Here is a 23,834-nt window from a genome sequence, read left to right as displayed (position 1 = left end):
GCCACACAGGTTCGTTTCAATCAGTTCAACAGAAACTAAGTTGTGTGTGTTCACAAGGAACAAGCTGATACAGCGGTGCTTTGGAGGATGAAGCATTGAATTATTGAGGATGAAGTATTGCCAAATTTGCCAGGTTATTGACATCAAATCTTTGAAAGATACTTTTGAAAACAAGTTTATAAAGCAGAACTCCACATTCTGCTGTTTTAGTCAAAAATACTCAAGAATAAACAAAGGACTTACACTGTGCGAAAACAGTGTGTGAAAACAGAGCTTTTGAAAAGTCTCAGAGATAGAGAAGTTTGTTTCTTCAGAGGTCAAAGCTTTCTAAGATTTGCTAAAACCAACACACTTCACACATCTTCAGTCTATACATGCACACTGGGACTTTATGGACTCCATGTTCCACTATGATATTTCTATTCATGCACTGTTTAAAACTAACAGGGTTTAGCTTTAAATTCGAACAAGAAAGGGGTGTTCGTTCTTCTGTTTCTATTCTATTTTTAATACTCAATTTTCCATAGAAGTACATTCATTTGACTCTTGCTAAAGCCAGAGCCAATCAATTTCGAGGACGCTTCAGGCAGTGCCGGCTAGGGCCGCGTGTGCTTGGTGTACTGATAGCTCATCCCTAGCCATCCTTTTCCCTTCCCTCTTTTAATCCCTTTATCCAACTGAATTAAAATTGTCACTTCAAAACTCTTCCCACAACTACAACTTTCAAGCAAGAGCTAATAAACTTCAAAATTGCTAACCTGTATGCAAGTTGTAATCTATGCAAGTTAAAGCTAAATGTCAACTTCATGATGTCCTGCGCTAAATGTAAGCTTTAAAAAAATAAAAAAATAAAATAAAAAACTCTCTCTATGTGCGTTATTGTCATTCTTACTTTTTTCCCCTGACAGAGCTTTAAAAATGGTATACCTGTGTTGATAAACTAGAATTACAGTAACACTCAATGCCAAGTCAACCAAACTGTATTTATTGTTTCTCCAGCACAATGTTACTTTAACAAAACAAAATGACATATTTAATTATTAAATTATATACATTCACTGGCCACTTTATTTGGGTACAAATTGCTGATAGTAGGGTGGACCCCCTTTTGCCTCCTGAACTGCTTTAATTCTACGTAGATTATAGTATAGTTATAATTCTATGCATAGATTTCACAGAGTGCTGGAAACATGCTTCTGAGATTTTGGTCCATATTGATATAACGATCACCTCCTACAATCGCCTGCAACATTAAACAAATATGTTTTAAATACTTTGTGCTTAGTAGGCCTAACAGACCTCCCCCAAACTACCATCAGATAAGACTCTGTTTATGACCAAAAGGAATTTGCAGAGAGCTGAGACTCTCACTGTCTTTTTGAAAAGGACAAATAAAACCATCTTAAGCCCATATAACCACTTAAAAAGATGTAAACATATACTGTATTCATCTCATGATTTTTCTTTTATAGGGTTTGGTCAATGTATTAATTCCATCTCATTTGGATTTGTTTCAGAATCGCATACTACGGCTAACGAAAATCATGTGTATGGCATGTTTGGTGTCTACGAAGTTGCAATTTATAGATCTGAATGATTGTGTATATGATGTGTCTACCTGTACAACATATTAGTATTAGAAGAATCTTTAATAGTTCCTCCATCAGCAACCAGTCTGCAAATTATCTGCTTGAGACAAAGGATCATAAAACTTTCCCTCCAAAAGCCTGAATACAATTGGCGGGACTTCTCCCAAAAGCTTTTAAGGAGATGTACAGATCTGCCAAGCCTCTCTCTTCTCACTCGCACCTACGACACGCTGTGCCTGTGGGGTTCCGCCCAGCAGGCCACCAGGCATGGTGGGCCTACACACACAGAACCTGTGTGTGTGTGGGACATGAAAAACGATGCCGCCAGCAGGGTCAAACTCCTCACACTACGTGCAACTTCCTTAACCTCGATGGAATCAAAGCAACTATGAAAGCTCACAGTTGTTCCTTTGCTTACGGAAGGAAATGATCGCAACTGCAAAACCATCGGAAGGCACCATTAAGACTTTCGCCTGTGACTGTCTCTCTGGACGCCTTCCCGGGCAAATGCAAGTAATGTACTAAGAAATGCACATCGTGGTGTAGTTAATAAAACTGTAAACTCCTTTGCTCTGACAAAGGAGCTTATTAGGTATGGTTCTTCAAGGTTTTAGAGTCTTTACATAACTTCATCTATCTGTACTGACCCGGTTCTTCAATCCCCTTTAACTTTGCTGCTTACCATGTATATATTTTGTGTATGTATGTTTCATGTCTGTTTAATCTTAATCTTAATGAATAAAGTTTGTGCACAATATATGTTTGGTTCTGACTCCCCGCTGCAAATAAATTGTCACTTAAATGATCGATCTTGTTATGCGCTCTAATCGCTTATATAAATACAAAGGAAGAATTATTTTTCTGTGGCCATGAAAAATATATATTTCTTAGAATTAATTAATAATCAATACTGAGTGTTCACAGGATGAACTGATTGATTGTAATGATAATGTAGCTACACCAAGTTAATTTAACTGATTCAAATATTTATAATTAATCATAATGAGTTATCCTACTGGAAGTATCCATCAGAAGATGGTTCCCTGTGGTCATAAAAAATGGACAGGGTCAGCAACAATACTCAGGTAACTTTGACATTTAAACAATGTTCAATTGGTACTAAGGGGCCAAAATTGTGCCAACAAATATCCCTCACACCATTTCATCACCAACATCAGCCTGAACTGTTGATACAAGGCAGGATGGATCCATGTTTTAATATTGTTTACACCAAATTCTGATCCTACCATCTAAATGTCGCAGCTGAAATCGAGACTTATCAGACCAGGCAACATTTTTCCAATTTCCAATTTTCTATCCTCAGTTTCCTGTTCTTAGCTGACAGGATTGGCACCTGGTGTAGTCTTCATCTGCTGTAGCCCATCTGCTTCAAAGTTTGATTGCTCTTCTGCAGACCTCAGTTGTAACAAGTTATTTGGTTGTGTGTGAAAATCCCAGTAGGTCAGATGTTTCTGAAATACTCAGAGCAGCTCGTCTGTCAGCAAAAACCATGCTACATTCAAAGACACTTAAATCACCTTTCTTTCCTAATCTGATGCTCAGTTTGAACTTCAGCAGATCATCTTGACCATGTCTACATGCCTAAATGCTGTTGCTGATTGGCTAATGAGATATTAGTGTTAATTAGTGTTTATGTGTGTCTATGTATTCTTTGTGAAACCTGCACATTTCACCCTTTGCCGTGGGAGTTTGATTGACAGGCGATCTGACCAATAATCAATAATTTTGTCCAACAAACAAACCAGACAGGAGAATTTGCTGATTAACTTTGGACGACTTGAACTTGAAAAATGGTGTGTATTGACGTCTTTCCACAGTTGAAACAACATACCTCATGATGTTCATTTCATGCTAAATGAACTGTTCTCATATTGCTTTAACTGAGGTGCTACAGTGACCTGTCACAACACTGTATTTATTTATTATTTATTGTTTAAATTTCTTTCAAAAAACAACAAAATTTGAACGCTGAGACTTTGTTTCATACCAAAGGATACCTGCTCTGTCTTGTCTGTCTGCACGTTGTCAGCATCCTCTTTGCTCAATGGGTTTTCACTTCCACATTACATGATGTGTGGCGTGAGAGTGCCATGGCTTGTATGATGTAGCAACAGTAACTAAGGGGGCGGTTCTTCGCGAAGGGTCAATTGCCTGTACTGTACAAAGCTCTACAAAGTACAAACTGAGGCTAATCTTATGCATTTCAAAGCCTACTGAACCTTATGTGAGATGTAAAAAAATGGCAAATAAATGAAACTCGATTGGAAGACAGATGGTCAAAAGAATTACAACAATCTATAGATATGGAAAGAAGTAAATCATTAATTACGTGCTGCTAAATATTGCACACAGTATGATCTGACTCTTCTGAAGCGGAGCTCCCTCCAGGCATTATATCAGACATATCGTTCCAGCAGCGGCTCTGACTGCTAACCATGTTTATAAATAAAACACATTTAAACAGCACAACGGTCTAAAAATACAAGTGTCAGCTGGGTTAAATCTGTCGCTCCGCGTATTTCCACAATTTATACCTGGGACCTTAAAATAGTTAAGCTTCATCGAGACATGCTTATTCATCTGTTTTGCTGTGTTGCTAAAAGCGACACATGCAGAATAAGAGTAATAAGAGCAGAGAGCTAAAGTGGGCTGATGGGTACTGGAGGCTGGCAGAGGAGAGAAAATGGCTGGTACCAGGAAAGAGAGATGCAATGTAGTGTTTTCTGGCATAAATGCTCTCTCTCTGAAGCTAACCGCCATTAAACATGAGAGCAATACTACACACACATTAACTTTAGAGATTCAGCTGTTGGGTGCCCGGTGGAGTGGCCTCTTCTGTCCTCTGTAATTACCATTAGCATAAGGACAAAACGCAGCACCCAATCTTCTCTCTTCACCTCTCAGGCTTCACAGAACGACAGATAACACAAAACCAACTGGGAGCTATGTTTACACGAAGCTCAATAATCCATAAATTCAAATGAAACCTCAAATGAAATGAGAAATCATTATGTAAACACCTCATTCAAAAACAAATGATCCGATTAAGCACAATCCCATTTTTTGAAACCTAAAGAGAATAACTGGCATGAAAACTTTCACAGTCCGATCCAAAAGCCACAGTAATAAACATGATGGGGGTTATGAAGCATTTATCATGCAGCAGTGTATATATTATTTATTATTATTTATAGCATTTATTTTCATATTTTCAGTTTTCGTTTTAATTTTAGTCATTTTGATATGTGCTTTTGACATTATTAATGTTAAATAATGTTTTTATTTTTCTATTTAATTTAATAGATTTTTATTTAATTAAGTTTTAACAAGGCAAATATTTATATTTTGCTTTATTTTAATTAAACAGACACTGTTTTTTAAATCAGTTTTAGTTAATAATAACAGTGCATTTGTGAAGGAGACTTTGAGGCTTTTAATAACTGAAGAATTGAGGGAAGACGAGTATGGAACAACAACTTCAAAAAAGTCTTTGAGGTAATGAAAGTTGTGGTCACGTTATCTGACAGGAGCACCGAGCTTTTTGTTGCTATGGTAACACTGACACTAAATGATGCTCTTTTGTATGTACAAAATACATGTGGTGCACGATAAACAGATACAGTGTTGTCACTGGAATGCCAAGTTTGAAAAGGATAAAAAGATTGTTTTGAGGATACAGACTTTTTAGGATCAGCCAATGTGTCAGAACAAAGAGTCAGAACTAACCAAGGACTGATTTGTCTTTTCATCTCAATGACAAACCTCAAATGAGCTCATCAGTGACGTCTTACCATCAGTAACCTGTGACCCCTGAGAAGTGCTGGGCTGCTGAGGTTCGTCTGGAAGTTCATGGTCTGTTTGTGTCTCTGCATTCTGCTGCCGTAAAGTCTGTGTCTGCGTCCCCTGTGATGTAACAGTGGGGGCAGGATGGCGTGGCTGCAAACCAATCGCATTCATCAGGCCCATCTCTCTGTGTGAGCGCCAATCAGTCCTGCTGTTCCTACAAACAAGACACATACCAAGGAGGATAAGTGATGGCTACACAGAATCTTACATCATCATCACACAGTCTTCAGGTGATTCCGGTTTGATCTGATATGACAGAAAGTTCAATTCTGCACAGGGCTTTAGACAGAACAGGATACGTGTCTGTATAACCGCTAGCTAGGTAAAGCTCAAGGTTGCTTTCTTTCATAGAAGTTTAAGTCAGTAGTACTAAAATACATTTTATCTAAAACAACGTAAAAATTAGAACAACAAAAGAAGTGATTGAAGCTACAAGAGAAAAGAACACAAGCACAATGCTAACTACCAAACAATGCCTTCCCCAAAAAATACAGGCACAGTAAAAGGTTACTTCAATGAAAATGTTTAAATTCTCATCATTTGCTCACCTCATGCATTTCAAACCTGTATGAGTTTTTTGTTTGTTTAACATAAAGACATTTTGAAAAATGTTTCGGCATGTTTTTGTCCATATGAGGAAACTCAATGATGTCCAAAACATTACTGAACCCTACTGACTTTGATGTTATAGGGGGTATTTTTAAAATATCTTCTTTTGAAATGTATACTGGTTTGGAACATGAGGGTGAGAACATTTATTAATGAATTTACATTTTTGGATGACCCATGAAATGCAATTGATAAACACTTGCACTTACAAAATACTTATATCACTGACAACAGTAGTCCGGCCAGTATATTGTCATTTAATTTAAAAGTTGTTGTTGCAGCCCTTAACTGATGTTGATGTTGACATGTTGTGTTTTGGCCTGAAGCTCCACCCTCCACATACCGACCAATCACGAGTCAGTAGTGTTTGGGCATCCGGGTTGCCAGCTCTGCTCTACAGCTGCAGCTACAAACATTCCTGCTGATCCTGGCAACCTCGAGTAAAGGGGAGGTGGAGAGGGGAGACACCCCTCTACAGTCTTTTGAAAGTGATTGCAGTACTAGTTTTGGCAACAATCTTACATACATTTCCTTTAAATACCAATTCAATTCATGTCATTCACATTTTAAAGTGAAATTAAGTAGAATTGAAATGAACTGAACTTAAAGAATTTCATATAAATGTAAGTTTTAACCAACAAAAGCAAAGTCTCCAAGATAAAGCCTTGTTTTGAAAAAATGTAAGAATTTTCAGGTTTGAAGGATTATAGACAAACAGATAATAGCAGCGGTAGACTATTATGATCAAGTATGCCTAATCATGTGATGCCCACAGTTTTATGCTGTTGTGACCTTCCTCTAAGCTCCAGTCATGAGCATGAATCTGAACTGGAAATATAATTGCCAGAAGGATTATGCTTTGAGGGGAGATGGAAACTCCATCACAATTTTGGATGAAGCACTATCGCTGTAGAGTGGACTATGTCTCATTAAATCCACTGTGGACAAGTGTGGAACCAGCATGCCAGAGAATGAAAACCAACAACATGGGATCAGCAGTAACACAACACACTAAGGCTTTTTTCTCTCTAAATAAGTGTCAGCAAAGCATGCTGGATTCATGGCTGCTGTAAGAAGGCCTAATTAGCAGTAGCCATGCCTCACAGCTGTGCTCTGCTATCATGCACACCCATTTAGTGACACATTGCTATTGCCTGGACCTTGGACAGCGACTGGAGGGCTGATCTGTGATCATTCTGAAGGGAAGGCTAGTCTTCCTTCGCACAATATATACCATATCACAACAGAATATATGAAAAACTATCAATTAAACAGCTCTTAGAAATATACTCAATTTGCCAAAAAACAAACAAAAATGATATTTCTTTCTTTTTTTACATTTGAGTTAAATTAGTTCATACTCACCCTAACCTGTCTCCACCCCTGCTGCTGCTTGTTCCAACCCCTCCAACATTATTGATGGTGAACATTCTCTCAGAGTGTTCAGAAGCACCGTTGCCATCTGAATGTACATCACTGCATGTGTATTTCCATGGCCACATACACAGGCAGACAAAGAAAGAGAGAGCAAGAAGTCCAGGTAAGGCTCAAGGACAATGTCACATATAAAAGATAAAAGAAGCTATTAATTAATTGCACAGAGATTAAATAAAGCAAGTCCTCAGTGATGAAGGACAGGGATAATGTGATAAAATATACACATATTATATTATATATATATAATAATAATAATAATATATTTTATTTGTAAAGCCCTTTTCATAGTTAAAAACAATCCCAAAGTGCATATATATATATAAGCCAAACATCCCATGAATCAGGGTACAGAGTAAAAAGTATTTTCTTTCCAGAAATAAAGCTTGTAAAAAAAAAAATTCCAAAGTATTCTACTCTAACTTTTGAAAATCCTTGTTTTTCTTTGTTGGGTTTACATACAGACAAGAACTTCAGCAAACACAGCATGGTAACAATGAGCTGTGCTTAAACAACAGCAGACAGAAGAAGAAACCTCTCTCTTTCTTGGCTATGTCAGAGCTGTAGTTCGTTGACTGCTCATTTGCCTAGCTCAAAGAAACTCGCTATACTCCCCACGGACTCCCACAATGCATCTTTGCGGCTCATTAGCATAGAACAGACAGTCCCGTAGTTGCAGAGGCTGACATCCACTTCATCCAACCACCCCGTGCACCTGTCTCCAACCAAGAGTTCCCAGAGATGCTGCCTCCCAGTGGGCCTGTCCTGCTCTCTTTCTTGCACCCCTATCCCTTCTACAATTCTCTCTGTCTGTTTCTTTCTTTCTCATTTTTCTTAGGGAGTCTACCTAAAGAAAAAGCAGTATAGTAGGTAAAAAAAAGAGGAGAAATTTGGGAATAGTGATGAATACTTGCACATGATAGAGCAAAGATAATTACTTTCTGGGGTTAAAAAAGTGTACAACTCAGAATAACCACTGTTTTGAACTGATGGTGCTCTTCAATGGATAGAAGACAAGTTATGAAGGTCTGCTCTTGGCATTCTTAAATGTAATCAATATTTGTGCGCTTTAAAATTGATCGTTTTTCAACACATCATAATAAGTGGGTGTTCCCCAGCATGAGAATAGGCTGATATCTGGAACCACTGGAGGCTAATTACCAGTTTCAGTCAGTTCGATCCCTCTCCCTCAGGTGTCCATCAAAAGCTGTAGTGTAAGAGCTTTATGGATACTGACAGAGTCAGTCTGTGTGTGGTCCTAGCTACTTTCAGAGAAAGGTGAAGACATATTCTGAACATCTGGTAAATAAACATACAGGGGAAGGGACAAATAACCTGACTATAATATAAAGAATCAAAAGATTCAAAACAGCCTAATAAAGAACAGGGCCGTACCCAGGATTTTCTAAATACCGAGGTCCAAATATGATTTTTGGAGGGTTTGAAAAAAAAAAAAAAACATTTCCCTCTTTTACATATGCATTTTAAGACATAAGAAAATCAAAGAATCAGCTAACTGTAGCTTTAAAACCATGTCAGTGTGCAGAATAAATTATTTTAAGAAGACAACAGATTTTTAAGAATCTGGTTAAATGTTGCAAAAAAAATTTGACTCCAAATTAGAAAATCAGTTTTGTTGTTAAATTGAGCCAAAGACGACATATGTGTGACTCTGTCTTTGAAAACCTAGCTAAAGTTAATTTTTGTGATTTACATTATGTAAAGAAACATTATTTGAACATAACCTTGATATATTTAATGTTGAATGAGTAAGATCATGTCAAAGATAGAAATCAATGTGAAAAAATAAACAATGAGTGAAATCAAAATTTGATGCTCCTAATCTCAATATTAGATTATGAGAGTTTAGCCTGGATTTCACAGACAAGAATCACATTATGTGTAGCAATTAGGAATATATTGCCGGCTAATGCTTTTTCTATTCTGAGCACAGTGGGCTATCTGCTCTTTCTGTCTCATCGCCATCATCTTCTCTCTTTCTTTTTCCCCAGTCTCCTTCTCTTGCCCTGTATCTTTTCTCTTTTCAAAGCTGAGCTTTGTTTGAAGCAGTCTTTTCATTTTCGTCTGTATCGGTAAAAACACAGTTGTAAATGTAAATTTACTTAAGGCTTCCAAGAAAACCAGGTACAGAAAACGTTATTAGTTTGCATCCCTGATTATTAAGCGCTCTCGCGGTGTTGTGATAACAAACATCAGCCGTTGAAGCGCCGGTTGGTGGTTGTGGCATTTGTCCCGCCTCTCCTCCACTGTGATTGGTCATTGATGTTCACCCAAAGTTAAACTGTGGGCGCTATTGAAAAGTGCGGCGCATCCATTGGAAACAATTGAAAACATACTCCGGGCGAGGCGAGAACACCCATTTGTACACGCCGCCTTAATAGGCTATTATTTTGCAACTTCTATTATGTAGGCTACACCTCGGAGAATTACCAAGGTCTGGACCTCGGGGACCTCAATGGTGGGTACGGCCCTGATGAAGAATAGGGTTCAACTTTGTCTTCAAACTGGCATCAATCCCTCATAGAAGTTGCCATCTCTGAACTTTGCATTGAGATTTCCTGAAAAATGCAATAGATCCTGTTAAGCAGTCAGCGTTGTACTTGAGACCAGATAATTTGAGTCCGAGTCAAGACAGAGACCAGAAGAGGGTTGAGTCAGAGTCAAGACGAAGTCCTGATGCTCATGGCCGTAACCAGCTGAGCTCGCAGAGAGCCGGACCTCTGTTTTTTTTTTCCGAGATGTATAAAGAAAGTATGCATGTAATAAAGGTTGTAAAATAATTGCTCTACTTTAGTGCTGCAAGGATATTGCACAGCACCAAGATCTTCTCATTTGAACTGCCTTAGCAGACTGTCACTGGTAATGTCAAAATATTTGAGATGACCAATTAAATCAAAGAAGGCTGGCTTTATGTTCACAGAAGCTGCTAGGCACAAATTCTAACACAGCATGTCACTTCAGTTTCATTTATAGCTGCACTATGTAACTTTTCCGTCCGCTAGAGGGCACCTATTCAAAACAAAGGTGTAGTTTGATGACGCCGAGTTTGAGCGCAGTATCTTGGGACATGTGGTCTTCACCTCACAGCCGGTGGAAAAGAATCAGGCTAGGACTCGGGCATATATCATGTTCATGGATGCGATTACTAACCTTACTGTAGTATGAAGCAGAGCAGGACCGAATGTTGAGGGAGCTGAGCAAGGCCACTGGAGCGACTGAACGCAACGAACGGCTCGCAAGCAGCGGGACTTTTATTATGAAGGGACATAAGTATGAGGTAACTCAGCTCTGTTTATCATATTAGATATATTTAAGTGTGTTTAAAATGATGTTATGACGTTACGTTGCTCAGCGGCTATTTGAGAAATACACTGGAAAAGGTTTGTTTAGGCACCACTGTTTACAGCATGCTTGCAAAATCTGCCAAGAAAGGCCAAAGACTAACTGAGGATCAGCAAGGGGAACTCTGGAAAGGAATGCCACCAAGAGGACTATGACAATTATATAACAATTACATTCCAGTACATAGATGGATACAGTACATGAATTTGAAGGATGACACAAAAATTATGCCTCAAGCCATGCCAGATATACCGTAGTTATGAGATTCCGGCTAAAAGCATTCATATCTTCACCGAATTTATAATACCATTTGTAAACTCTGACTGGTGTCACATGAGCACTGCAACATCCTGTGGAAATTCAGTAAAATAAAGTTAAGCAGTTATTTCACAATATTTCCATTTAACAATTACTAAAATTACCCATTGTTAATATAATAATAATGCAAAAATAATCTGGAAAACTAAAACAAAATATAGCCTTCAGTACAGTTTAATGTAGCTAGCACAAGGTTGAATGTCCAGCTAAGACTATACAGTCTTGTTCAAAATAATAGCAGTACAATGTGACTAACCAGAATAATCAAGGTTTTTCGTATATTTTTTTATTGCTACGTGGCAAACAAGTTACCAGTAGGTTCAGTAGATTCTCAGAAAACAAATGAGACCCAGCATTCATGATATGCACGCTCTTAAGGCTGTGCAATTGGGCAATTAGTTGAATTAGTTGAAAGGGGTGTGTTAAAAAAAATAGCAGTGTGGCATTCAATCACTGAGGTCATCAATTTTGTGAAGAAACAGGTGTGAATCAGGTGGCCCCTATTTAAGGATGAAGCCAACACTTGTTGAACATGCATTTGAAAGCTGAGGAAAATGGGTCGTTCAAGACATTGTTCAGAAGAACAGCGACTTTGATTCAAAAGTTGATTAGAGAGGGGAAAACCAATAAAGAGGTGCAAAAAATGATAGGCTGTTCAGCTAAAATGATCTCCAATGCCTTAAAATGGAGAGCAAAACCAGAGAGACGTGGAAGAAAACGGAAGACAACCATCAAAATGGATAGAAGAATAACCAGAATGGCAAAGGCTCAGCCAATGATCACCTCCAGGATGATCAAAGACAGTCTGGAGTTACCTGTAAGTACTGTGACAGTTAGAAGACGTCTGTGTGAAGCTAATCTATTTTCAAGAATCCACCGCAAAGTCCCTCTGTTAAAAAAAAGGCATGTGCAGAAGAGGTTACAATTTGCCAAAGAACACATCAACTGGCCTAAAGAGAAATGGAGGAACATTTTGTGGACTGATGAGAGTAAAATTGTTCTTTTTGGGTCCAAGGGCCACAGGCAGTTTGTGAGACGACCCCCAAACTCTGAATTCAAGCCACAGTACACAGTGAAGACAGTGAAGCATGGAGGTGCAAGCATCATGATATGGGCATGTTTCTCCTACTATGGTGTTGGGCCTATTTATCGCATACCAGGGATCATGGATCAGTTTGCATATATTAAAATACTTGAAAAGGGTCATGTTGCCCTATGCTGAAGAGGACATGCCCTTGAAACGGTTGTTTCAACAAGACAATGACCCAAAACACACTAGTAAACGGGCAAAGTCTTGGTTCCAAACCAACAAAATTAATGTTATGGAGTGGCCAGCCCAATCTCCAGACCTTAATCCAATTGAGAACTTGTGGGGTGATATCAAAAATGCTGTTTCTGAAGCAAAACCAAGAAATGTGAATGAATTGTGGAATGTTGTTAAAGAATCATGGAGTGGAATAACAGCTGAGAGGTGCCACAAGTTGGTTGACTCCATGCCACACAGATGTCAAGCAGTTTTAAAAAACTGTGGTCATACAACTAAATATTAGTTTAGTGATTTACAGGATTGCTAAATGTTTATAACATAAAAAAATGTTTGTACAAAATAGTTTTGAGTTTGTACAGTCAAAGATAGACACTGCTATTTTTTTGAACACACCCCTTTCAACTAATTCAACTAATTGCCCAATTGCACAGCCTTAAGAGCGTGCATATCATGAATGCTGGGTCTTGTTTGTTTTCTGACAATCTACTGAACCTACTGGTAACTTGTTTGCCACGTAGCAATAAAAAATATACTAAAAACCTTGATTATTCTGGTTAGTCACATTGTACTGCTATTATTTTGAACAAGACTGTATGTCTATTAATAAGGTATTTGCATAACATCCGTTATTTCTTGTATAGCGGGTTGTCTTCTGATTGCTCATATTAAAGATTTATTTCCGTGTTAATAGCGTTGCCATAGAAACGCATAATTCAGAGACAGAGGACGTGAACCTTAAGTAGAATGTTCTTAGGTTATAGTCTAGTAATTATATAAATTATGAAATGTGCTGATCATTGTCCAACAAATATTTAAGATAAACGAATTGTCTGTTTTTCTCACTTACAGTATGAGCCATGATTTTTTATATTTTACTAGGAAACAAAATTAAATTGGTCCTTATGGCTTTGAAAACCAAAAGGAGTATGAAAACTATAAACCTTCGATACCAATGAACTGCCAGCCTGATGTGAATGGCAGGACATGGTGAAGCATGATGTAAGCCTTAGGGTTGTACGGTACACCTGTACTACGGTAGAACCACAATACTAGAGCGTCTAAATACTGGCAATACCACTGTATTTTTAAAATGGTAGTATTGTTAATACCATAATGTGCAGCAGATGCATGTTTTAAAATGTTAATTTGAACACACGTCTGCAAAAATATATTTTTGAGTGCCACTGCCTTTCTGCTGTGCCCTGTTCAGTAAACACTATGTAGAATTCTCTTCTTTTATGCACTGTAAAAAAAATATTTAGAAAAAAAGTTACCTGGTTGCCTTAAAATTTGAGTTCATTGAAATTAAAATTTTGAGTTAATACAATGAACATTTTTTGAGATTCGACAACCTTTATTAAAATATTATTAAAAGATTTCGTAGGCATATTGGGTAATTGCATGTTTTATTTCAGATTGCGTAGTAAAACATGCCAAATAATGCTATTTTCATGATTTATAAAAAAAATGTATGTGGTTCAGATACAATAATATTAGTTTCTATTTATTAAACAAATTTCCTTCATTGTATCAACTCAATTTTTTTAATTTCAATTAAACTCAAAATTAAGGAAACCAGGTTCAGTCAAACCAACAAAAAACAACAATATTTTTTTACAGTGTGATATTGAGTGTTTCCCATCGCTTTGATGAAATTATGCAATGAGACACTGTGCGTCATTGATTGTGCTGGAGTTTATTAGGAGACAGGGTTTGAAAAGATTGAAAAATGAGCTGCTCAAATATCACTTTTCAACATTATAATATCTTTATGCAAGAATGTATTCTCACAGTTTGTCCGTTGCTCAATTGACCACTTCTGAAACCGGTGAAACAGTGTGGTATCTGTCAGGAGTTATGAGATAATGAAGCACAAGAGACAGGAGTAGCGAACTTCATCTTTTTTATTTTTGTTTACTCATTTATTCGTGTTCTCACACGTTACATCAGAACACAACATTTTTCAAAATTGTAGTAACAACATTTTCCTCTTTTTTAAATAACAGAATATTACATCAGCTCTAAGTAACATTTTAATTCTAAACATCACGTTTAGGTCTAATGAGTGTGTGTGTAGTTAGCCGTGTTCTCAGCCGGAGTTGTTGGTGTGCATGAAAATGCAGCATTCCATGTCTTTCCATCACTAAGAATGCATGTACTCACCCCAAGTCTTTTGTGAGACGATCATTAAACTTCCTGCGTCCCTTAGGGACATGCTAAAGGGTCCCATTCCCTTACTTTATCCCCCTCCTGGCAAAAAGGAGCACGAGCATCACGCTTATAACATCAGTGTACTTTATCATTTTGTGTTGCAGCTGCGTAACCCTTCGGCGAACAGTCAGGACAGTTGGCTGGTGCACAGCTGCACATGGCAAAATAGACATCCCTGTGCATATTTGCCTGCCATAGAGGAACGTAAAAGGTGAAGTATCAGTTACACCTTCAAGAAGTCAGCTAGCACAGGTTTCCATGGTTAATGTTGCTGGATGGCCACATTGGACAATGTGTTTGAGCACACAGTTGAACCTCTCTACAGCACCATTAGCTGCTGAGTAGTAGAGAAGAACGATGGTGATGACTATTCCTTTCTTCCAGAACAGCAGCAGACATTAACTGAATGCCGTTATCAGTAACTACACTCAATGGATTTCCATGGTGTCTGAAGACTGATGACATAAACGAAACCACAAAATCGATAGTGATGGTGTGAGTTAAGGAGAACTCAGGCCATTTGTTAATCAGCTAATGTTATAACAAACCTGCAGTCGGATGCAGCAGTGTCAAATGGGCCGACTGTATCCACAGCCACTTACTGCCATGGCCCATTAGGCAGTGGCACCAGCTGGAGAGGAGCAAGATGTGACTTGACAGTTTTGTCATAGAGCTGACACACGTGGCAGGAACAGACATCATCATGAACCTGAGCATTCATCCGCACCCACCAATAGAGATCACTAAGGCGTTGTTTGGTTCTCACCTCTTCCTGATGTACTTTGTGTGAGCTATGGAGACCAGCAGAGATCGAAGAGCAACAGGTACAAATTTATCCTTAAAGGTTAATTCACCCAAAATGTTTTATTCTGTTCTCACTTACTCTCATGTCTTTCCAAACCCATAAGACTTGCGTTCATCTTCGGAACACAAATTAACTCAGAAATAATCTGATTCTTTACGAAATGAGAGATATATGTCTCTCCATTGACAGCCCATGCAACATACCACTTTGACGCTTCAAAAAGTTCATAAAGAGATCATAAAATGAATCCATATAAATAACACTTTAGTATGGGGAACACGTATTCACTATTAATTACGACTTTTGCCTCAATAAACTCCTAAATTACTGCTTATTAATATTTAGTAAGGTCGTTTTTCTAACATTTCAGTTTAGGTTTTTGGTAGGATTAAGGGATGTAGAATAAGGTCATGCGGAATAAGGCATTAATATGTGCTGTATAAGTATTAAATAATTAAATAAACAGCCAATATCCTAGTATGCATGCTAATAAGCAACTAATTAATATTTAATGACTGAACCTTAAAATAAAGTGTTTCTCCAAATTTGTATTAATTTAAATTTAATTTAGGTGTTTATTTACATATAAAAACATTCATTAATGCACACATCAGTTATGGTCATCAGAAGCTCAATGCTTGTTTGATGTACGCAAATCAGCACATTTGTGTCAGGGTTAGAAATAAGGCAAGGACTCAAGAAGCAGAACAAATGGCTTTTATTTGTTATACAATAAATAAAACAAACAAAAACTACCCCATGGAGGGAAAACACAACCAGCAGCTGGACTTGGCAGGACAAGACAAGCCAAGAACCCAAGAAAACACAAGAAAAAAAAAATAGGGAGCAGACAAAGCAGGTTACGAGGAGGGAACAGGTGGGGAAAATGAACCAGTAATCAGATAAAAAGAAGGGCAGGGTTAAGATAAGAGAGCACATGACACAAAGAAACAAACATGAGAAGTCATGTGCTCACACCAACAAAACAACAAAGCATTGACTGGCAACACTGCTAAAAAGTTGCCCAGTGTATCATTACTTTTAGGCAATAAATAGAAAATCCCTGTGTGTCAAGGCAGTGAAGCAGTACAGCTCTCTTTCTTTCGTCCTGTTAAGCGTCCCAATATCATCAATAACTTATAGCCACAACTATGAGTTGAACGGCATAGCAGGTTTACTGGAGCAAGACAGGAAAAAACTCGGGCAAGAGACGATAGCAACATACATCTTCGTGACCAACTATAAGTAGCCCCTCCGGTTCAAACGGGCGCTCTAACAAGAAGGCTAAAGACTGCAGTCTCTAGCGTCAGTCACTAGAGAGCCTCTTAAGATCAGTGGAGTGAGGTTAACAGCACAGCTCATACTGGCCTACATCTGTTGCATATAGTGAAAAACAATGCCTAATCCTAAAATCGTCAATTTGTGGTATCTGTCAGGATTAACAAAACAATGAAGCACAAGACAGGAGTAGCGCACTTCATCAATCTCATTTACTTCCTTTCTCACACACGTTACATCAGAACACAACACTTTTCAAAACAGTAGTCAACAATACAATTCATTTATGAACAACACATGGTTAGTTTCTAGAACCATCTTTACCATGACGAATGCAATCCTATTCATCAACATTTGCACACAGTTATCCAGTACAATCCTTATAATGTGATTTTAAAAGGCCCAATGTTATTTTAAAGGTTCCTAATTTTGTTTTCAATGATTCTAAAACAACTCATAGGAGGAATCGATCTCTATAAATCCCTCCTTTCCATGAGCTGCTCTGCTTTGATTGGCCAGATGGCCCAGACTGTTTCGATTTATGCATGTTGGATATGAAATGGCCATTACAATAACTAAACCAGCTCCAGAGGATTCCTAAAGCTCAGCGAATACACACTGTTAAGACAGTAACAATGGCATTGATTTTACCATATCAATTTAAGCGTGATTCCAATGATGAAACGCTGGAAGTTATTCAACCTGAACCTCGCAAGGACTTGGACGACGAGTAGGACGTTTCTCAAGCTATTCTGTTTGACATACATTATTAGATGTTGCAACTGTTAATTAGATGTTAATTCTCACCATCAGCATTAACAAGTATATGTTCACCAACTAACCAATGAACATACTAATTCTAATTTATTAGAATATTGTGCACTGCATTATTAACTGTATCAATAACAGCACATATGTTAGCCGAGCACAACGTGAATAATCGATGTAACTACAATTTGAAAAACAGATTTTGCTCCATCTTTTATCATTACTCAAAGTAGTAAGAAGAGACAACCTGCATTAATGGGCACACTTTGAGGTAATAATGACCAACAGCTAATTAGCCAAAGACTTACATAATATAAAACACCTTGTTATATAAGCAATTTATAAATTCCATTTAGACATCAAACAGATTTGAGAAGCAATCATCAGAAGGTTATACTGCTGTTGTATCTCTGTGGTCATTTTACCCCTGACTCTTCACATACTAATCCTTTGGAAGTCAAAGTGCAGAGCAGAAAACAGCATCTTCTCAACATGTACACAACACAATGTTTAGGGCGGGTCAAAGTAGAAGTTGTTGGCAGGTAGCCAATGAAGACATTATGCGAATAGATTACCCAGTGACGTGTAGCCCTTACAGAAGTGAGACTGGAATACCTGACAACTCTTTTAGGCGTTTCAGAGTTGATTCTTTCTTTTGAGAGACAATAACTTTATCTCGTACTTTGCAGATCAGTTATATTCATAGACACCTACATTACACATTACTACATAACACACTGCATGAAAAGGAATATTCAAAAAAGCATAATGGGGGCACTTCAACATTATAAATAAATAATGTGTTTTAAAATAAATGCTGCCCTCCATTCAGTAAGAAATGTCTTGTCTGGCTATCACCAGACCAAGCTCAATTTAAAATTGAACATTGGTCTGGGAGTCTGCTCTGTGTTTTCTACTGCACAAGAGGCGGGATCAACGAGCATTATTTGAATGACTCTGTATGCAATTGGTTAGTCCTTCAACCAGACCACAAGAGGCATGATTAACGGGCAACGACCCATCGCTTCTCTAGCCATCATTGTTGTTAAACCCGGCAATAGTGCACCAGGTGGATAAGCCAGTCTGTAATTGGTTCCCGCAAAAGTGCAACAGAAGCTGTAGAAATGAATGTACAGGTTTCCAGACTGAGTTGCAGGGCGAAATCAAATCGCTGGCGTTCAGGCTGGGTTTACCCAGTCTAAGAAATTTCATGATATGAGTGAAAAAATGCTACTGTATGTGTTGTCTTATTTTTAGGGGCCAAGCACCGAAGGTGCGTAGGCTCCTATTGAAATCGTTAGTATTCTTCTTCTTCTTCTTTTTTTCCGCCATGGGAGTCTATGGCAGCCCATAGAACCGTTTGCGGGGAAGTTATGAAATTTGGTACACTGATAGAGGTCAGTACCAATAGTAAACTGACCAAATTTGGAGTCTCTAAACCCTTCCCTCTAGCGCCACCAACTGTCCAAAGTTTCACTCATGTTTATGCTAATAACTTTTGAACCATAAGGGATAGAAACAAATTTTTTTTTCATCTGATTCCTTGGCTCAAGCCGATTCGATTGCACCCTATGCTGTCATTTTCCATTATGTAAATTTACCCGCCATTTTTAATTAACTGAAAACCAACTTTTTCAAACTCGTCCTAGACCGTAAGTCCGATTTACACGAAAATTGAACCAGATCATCTTCAGCGCTGACAAAAAGTTATGGAATTCAAGTCCATATCTTGGACTTGAATCCAAGATATGGACTTGAATCATTTTTGATTAACGCGCAAACAAATTTTACGTAGCGCTTGCGAAAACACACTAAAGGCTATATCTCCACAATGCTTTGTCGTATTCAAACCAAACTTGGTACGTATATCACAAGCATGACCTGAGGCAACATGCAGCGTTTTGGCGCAGTGCCACCTACTGGTCAGGAGATAGCAAAAATGGCTATTTTGGCTTATAACTTAACATAAAATTGGTCTCATTAGATTCAAGGCGTCATGTCGAGTCGAATGATATCAGATTTTACCATGTCGGCCATTTTGGGCGTCGGCCATTTAGAATTATGTGCTAAAATGCTGTATTTTACAAATGCATGAACTGATCGTTACGAAACATGGTATGGGTCATCACCACGATGCCCTGAAGTAGCCTAAAAAGTTTCAAAACAGAGCCACCTAGTGGAGATTTTTTTTCCAAACGCTTATAACATTGGGTGTGGTTGACATATTTTGATGGGAGTAAATTTTTTGTACTCCTGAATCCTTGCTGAGTCCAACGATACCAAATTTGTCAGGTTTCGATGTACGGTTTGTGCAGCGTGGTAATTAAGTGCTTATAAAACATTAGCTGATATCTTCGAAACTGCTAGTCCGATCGAGACGAAACCAGCATCAGAAAATCGGAAACATAGGTCGATAGCTATATGATATAGCCCAAATCTCAAAATATTGATAGTAAGGGGTAGTAAAATCCAATCGAAGTCATGTGTCAGTCAATTTGTATGTGTTTTTTCACATAAATGTCTATAACTCCAAAACAAAATGAGATATTTCCACCAAAATTGACACACACTTCTATGGGCTCACTCCGAGGACACACAACAAAATTGGTATGATTGTGCCACTTGATGGCGCTATAATTACACAAAACATGTAATTGTCTCTTTTTTTTTGCTTAAAAATTGTCTCCAAATGTCTTTACTTATTTTTGCAGTTGGCCTGCTGCTACCTTCCTTGTCTGCTTTTGTTGCGCTTGGCCCCTATAATGGCTGCTTGCAGCTATATTTATATTTATAATAGTTCAGCAATATCACACAAACAAGAGTGCTGTTTTCCATAACATCAGAATAATTGCAAATGTGGTTTTATACAACAGTTAAATAAATAAAAAGTTAATATTAAAATCCCAATAGACAACTGTATTGCCAATATTTGTTTTTACTCTATTTCACCAATGAAAATAGTTGTAAACAAAGCAGAACTACTGCATTTCTCAGAGCATTCAGCAGTGTTGTTTTGTTTTACGAATGAATCAGTTTTTAAAAAAAACAAAAATCAAAGATTTTCATTCATAAAAACAGTCCCTTGCTTTGTTTCTGAATTAATCAGTTGTTTTGTTTGAATCGAATAAATTAATAAATGATTCACCGACTCAATCATTAAGACTCGCTGCCACCTACTTACCGATTTAGTATCCCATTTAAAAATCCATGCAACCATTTAAAAAAAGGATTTTATGGATTACTGTCATGTTTGTTTTGTGTGGTTTTGAAGCTTCAATTTTGAAGGATTTATCCATTTGCATTAATCACATGGACTCAGTTTGTGTTAAACATAAGAAAGAAAGTTATAGACATCTGGAATGGCATAAGGTGAGTAAATAAAGAGAGAATATTAGGGTAGAGTAAATAACAGACCTTTGCGTTGAAACCTGACTCCAAAGGAAAAAGAGACTTGACTGCACATTTAATGACATAATAAAAACAGCAGTGCAATCCATAATTTGTTTCTGTTTGTCACCATTTCTGTTTGAACCCTGAAATGAGTTGAGGAGCACGGCTCCTCAACGCGAAGAATCAAATGTTTTGTGGTGTATGGTTGTCTATTAACACACCAGTTGTCAACGATGATTGTCGTTTTGAACTTTCTGGATTACAATCCGGAAGCCGCTATCAAAATGACAATTTTAATTACATTTCAGCAGTTGTAAGAAGAGGCCACAAATTATTCACCAGCTGAAGCATCCACTCATGCAATATAGCCTACTAGCCCAGACTCCGTATACAGATGTGATATCATGACGCAAAGATGAACGGCGGAAGCTCGTACATCTCTCTAAAAGACACTTAAATTATAAAACATTATTACAAGCTTACCGCTGTGAATCGGACTAAGGTAAAGAGATAGTTTTGAACAATAGCTTTTTATGTACAAGCTCTAGATTTAGATATTTTTTAACCAAAAGAAGTTATGAGCTGCAGATTTAAATGTCCTTTATTTAAATATCAAAATGTGATTATATTTAAACGACGTTCTTAAATAATTGCAAATTAGATCAAATAAATGCGATCAGATGATTAATCAATAATAACAAGATGCTTATGGGGTAGTGTGCGTGATTGTATAAGAATAAATTACTGTGTAAATTACACTAAGAGAGATCATTTCCTGTCACGACTAAAGTGATTGGGCTTTTTGGTGTCCAAGGCACACGTTCTCTGAACACTAGACACCACGACGGAATATATAAACAACAAAGCCCTGAGTTTTTTTGTACGATGCATTTTCTGCTTTCTCTAATTAGCAAAACTGTGTGCATTAATGAAGTGAGAGCGTGTTTACATAGGAGAGGCAACGTAGGCTTTTTGTATCCACGGTAACCTTGATGATAATTATGACAAACTTGCAGAAAAGCAACATCCACAGCCAAGCTGCAAATTATACAACCAAATACAGTGAAGGGAAATGATCCTTGAAATGAATTAATTAGTGTCTGTTTCTTTAACAAACACCAAACGCTTGTAGGAAAACTTCTTTTTAAACTGCTGAAGAACTGACAAAACCAAGAAGGTATTTGACATGTATGACATTCATTTACATAAACATAAAACAGTGCAGGTTCTCAACTAGAAAACAAAAACAGATGGGCAAAGCAGTGGAAAGACAGACGTCAACATTTCAGAACAACCAAATGTTTTATACATGCACACGCACACGCGCACACACACACATCATTGCAACTTGTTGTATCATTGTAAACATTATGGATCATTTCTCATTGGTTGATGACCCACATGCAGATGAGTAAAGTGCTGATTATGTTTGGCAAGCAATTATCTTGAAGAGTCCAGCTGAGTTACAAAAAAACTCTTACAACAGCATTTTTATTCTTTAATGCAAAGAACGAAAGAAAAAAATGATTAATGACCCACAAAGAGGGCTGGGTGAGCTATGAAGGGATGGATAGGAGACTCACACAGGTCTGCAGATGACCAGATCTCCTTTGTTGGTTCCATAAGCGAGCCCAAGCCCCGGTTCTGGCAGCCAACGTGCAGAATTTATACTGACATGTCTCCGCTGGTCTGGGGCCATTGGATACACCACATCAAACACCCTCTGAAAAACATACAAAGAGCACACCTTTTTAAACAGTCCCACAACCTTCTTAGAAGTTTTTACTCATTCTACAAGTTGCCAGCACCCCCCATCATCTCCTCTCTAGACTGCAGTCTGTGTCAGATATGACAAGCACTGCTAGCATAACTGAGGAAAGGCTAAACTGTGAAAAGTCAAATCTCTTTCTCCAAAGTACTCTTTCTCTTTCTTTCCAAACCATTCCCCCGTCCCTGTCTGTCAGCCTTGGCATACTACTTACACTCCACTGGCTCTAGAAAAAAAGGACAAAAATAGGACAAGCTCATGTCTGCCAGGGAGAGAGAAAGCGGTCTCATTCATCTGCAGATGAGTGATCAACAGACAAACTCTTCCTCTCTCACTTTTCTCTAGACAGATGAAATTCAGGACAAGGATAAAAGCCACAAAGGCTGGCAGTTCAAACAGTGTCTTTAAGGGAAAATAAGTCTATATGATTGCAGCACACGTGTGTGTGTGTGTGTGTGTGTGTGTGTCTGTGCGACACCACCTGAATGCGGTGTGTTTGTGCATCTGCACCCAGTAGATTGCATGGCCATTGTGGGCCTCTTAAACATATACAGCTCTTCTGAGTGTATTTGTATATGTATAGTGTTTATGTATGCAGCACTAATTACTGAGTCTGATTTAGATCCTAAAAGAAAAAGCAGCTCCTCTGAGATTCTCAGTCTACCATTCAAAGGTTTGGGGTTAGTAAGAATTATTAATACAGTATTACAGTATTAATGCCTTTGAAATAAGTATCTTATGCTCACAAAGGCTGCATTAATTTTATTTAAAATAGAGTTGAAACAATAATACTGTGAAATATATTCTAATAGAAAACATTTATTTTAAATTGTAACAATATTTAAAGATGTAATTCATTCCTGTGAAGGCAAAGGTGAATTTTCAGCATCATTTCTCCAGTCTTCAGTGTCACGTGATCCTTCAGGAATCATTGTAATATGCTGATTTGGTTAGTCACGAAACATTTCTGATTATCAATAATGTTGAAACCAGTTGTGCAATATTTTTGTGGAAACACTGACACATTTTTCAGTGGATTTTTCAGGATTCTTTGATGAATAAAACGTTCAAAAGCTACATAAAAAATATTGTTTTGTAACAATAAATTTGTGTCCTGACAATTTTGATCAATTTAATGTATTCAAAAATCGTTTGAATGGTAAGTGT

General features: G+C 37.7%; 1 protein-coding gene across 1 annotated transcript in view; it reads right to left on the bottom strand.

Moving 5' to 3' along the window:
* Positions 1 to 23,834, bottom strand: part of ambra1a (autophagy/beclin-1 regulator 1a) — a 110,833-nt gene that overhangs the window by 12,879 nt on the left and 74,120 nt on the right. The window contains exons 13-15 of the mRNA XM_067419173.1: positions 22,483 to 22,622; positions 7,431 to 7,541; positions 5,402 to 5,610 (exon numbers count right to left, since the gene is read on the bottom strand). Of these exons, the coding sequence (XP_067275274.1) occupies positions 5,402 to 5,610; positions 7,431 to 7,541; positions 22,483 to 22,622 (460 nt within the window). The remainder of the gene's footprint in view (positions 1 to 5,401; positions 5,611 to 7,430; positions 7,542 to 22,482; positions 22,623 to 23,834) is intronic.

The sequence above is a fragment of the Pseudorasbora parva genome, chromosome 1 (genome assembly GCF_024679245.1).
Source record: "Pseudorasbora parva isolate DD20220531a chromosome 1, ASM2467924v1, whole genome shotgun sequence".
In the NCBI taxonomy this organism is placed as follows: domain Eukaryota; kingdom Metazoa; phylum Chordata; class Actinopteri; order Cypriniformes; family Gobionidae; genus Pseudorasbora; species Pseudorasbora parva.
This window is presented reverse-complemented; position numbering and strand designations above follow the sequence as displayed.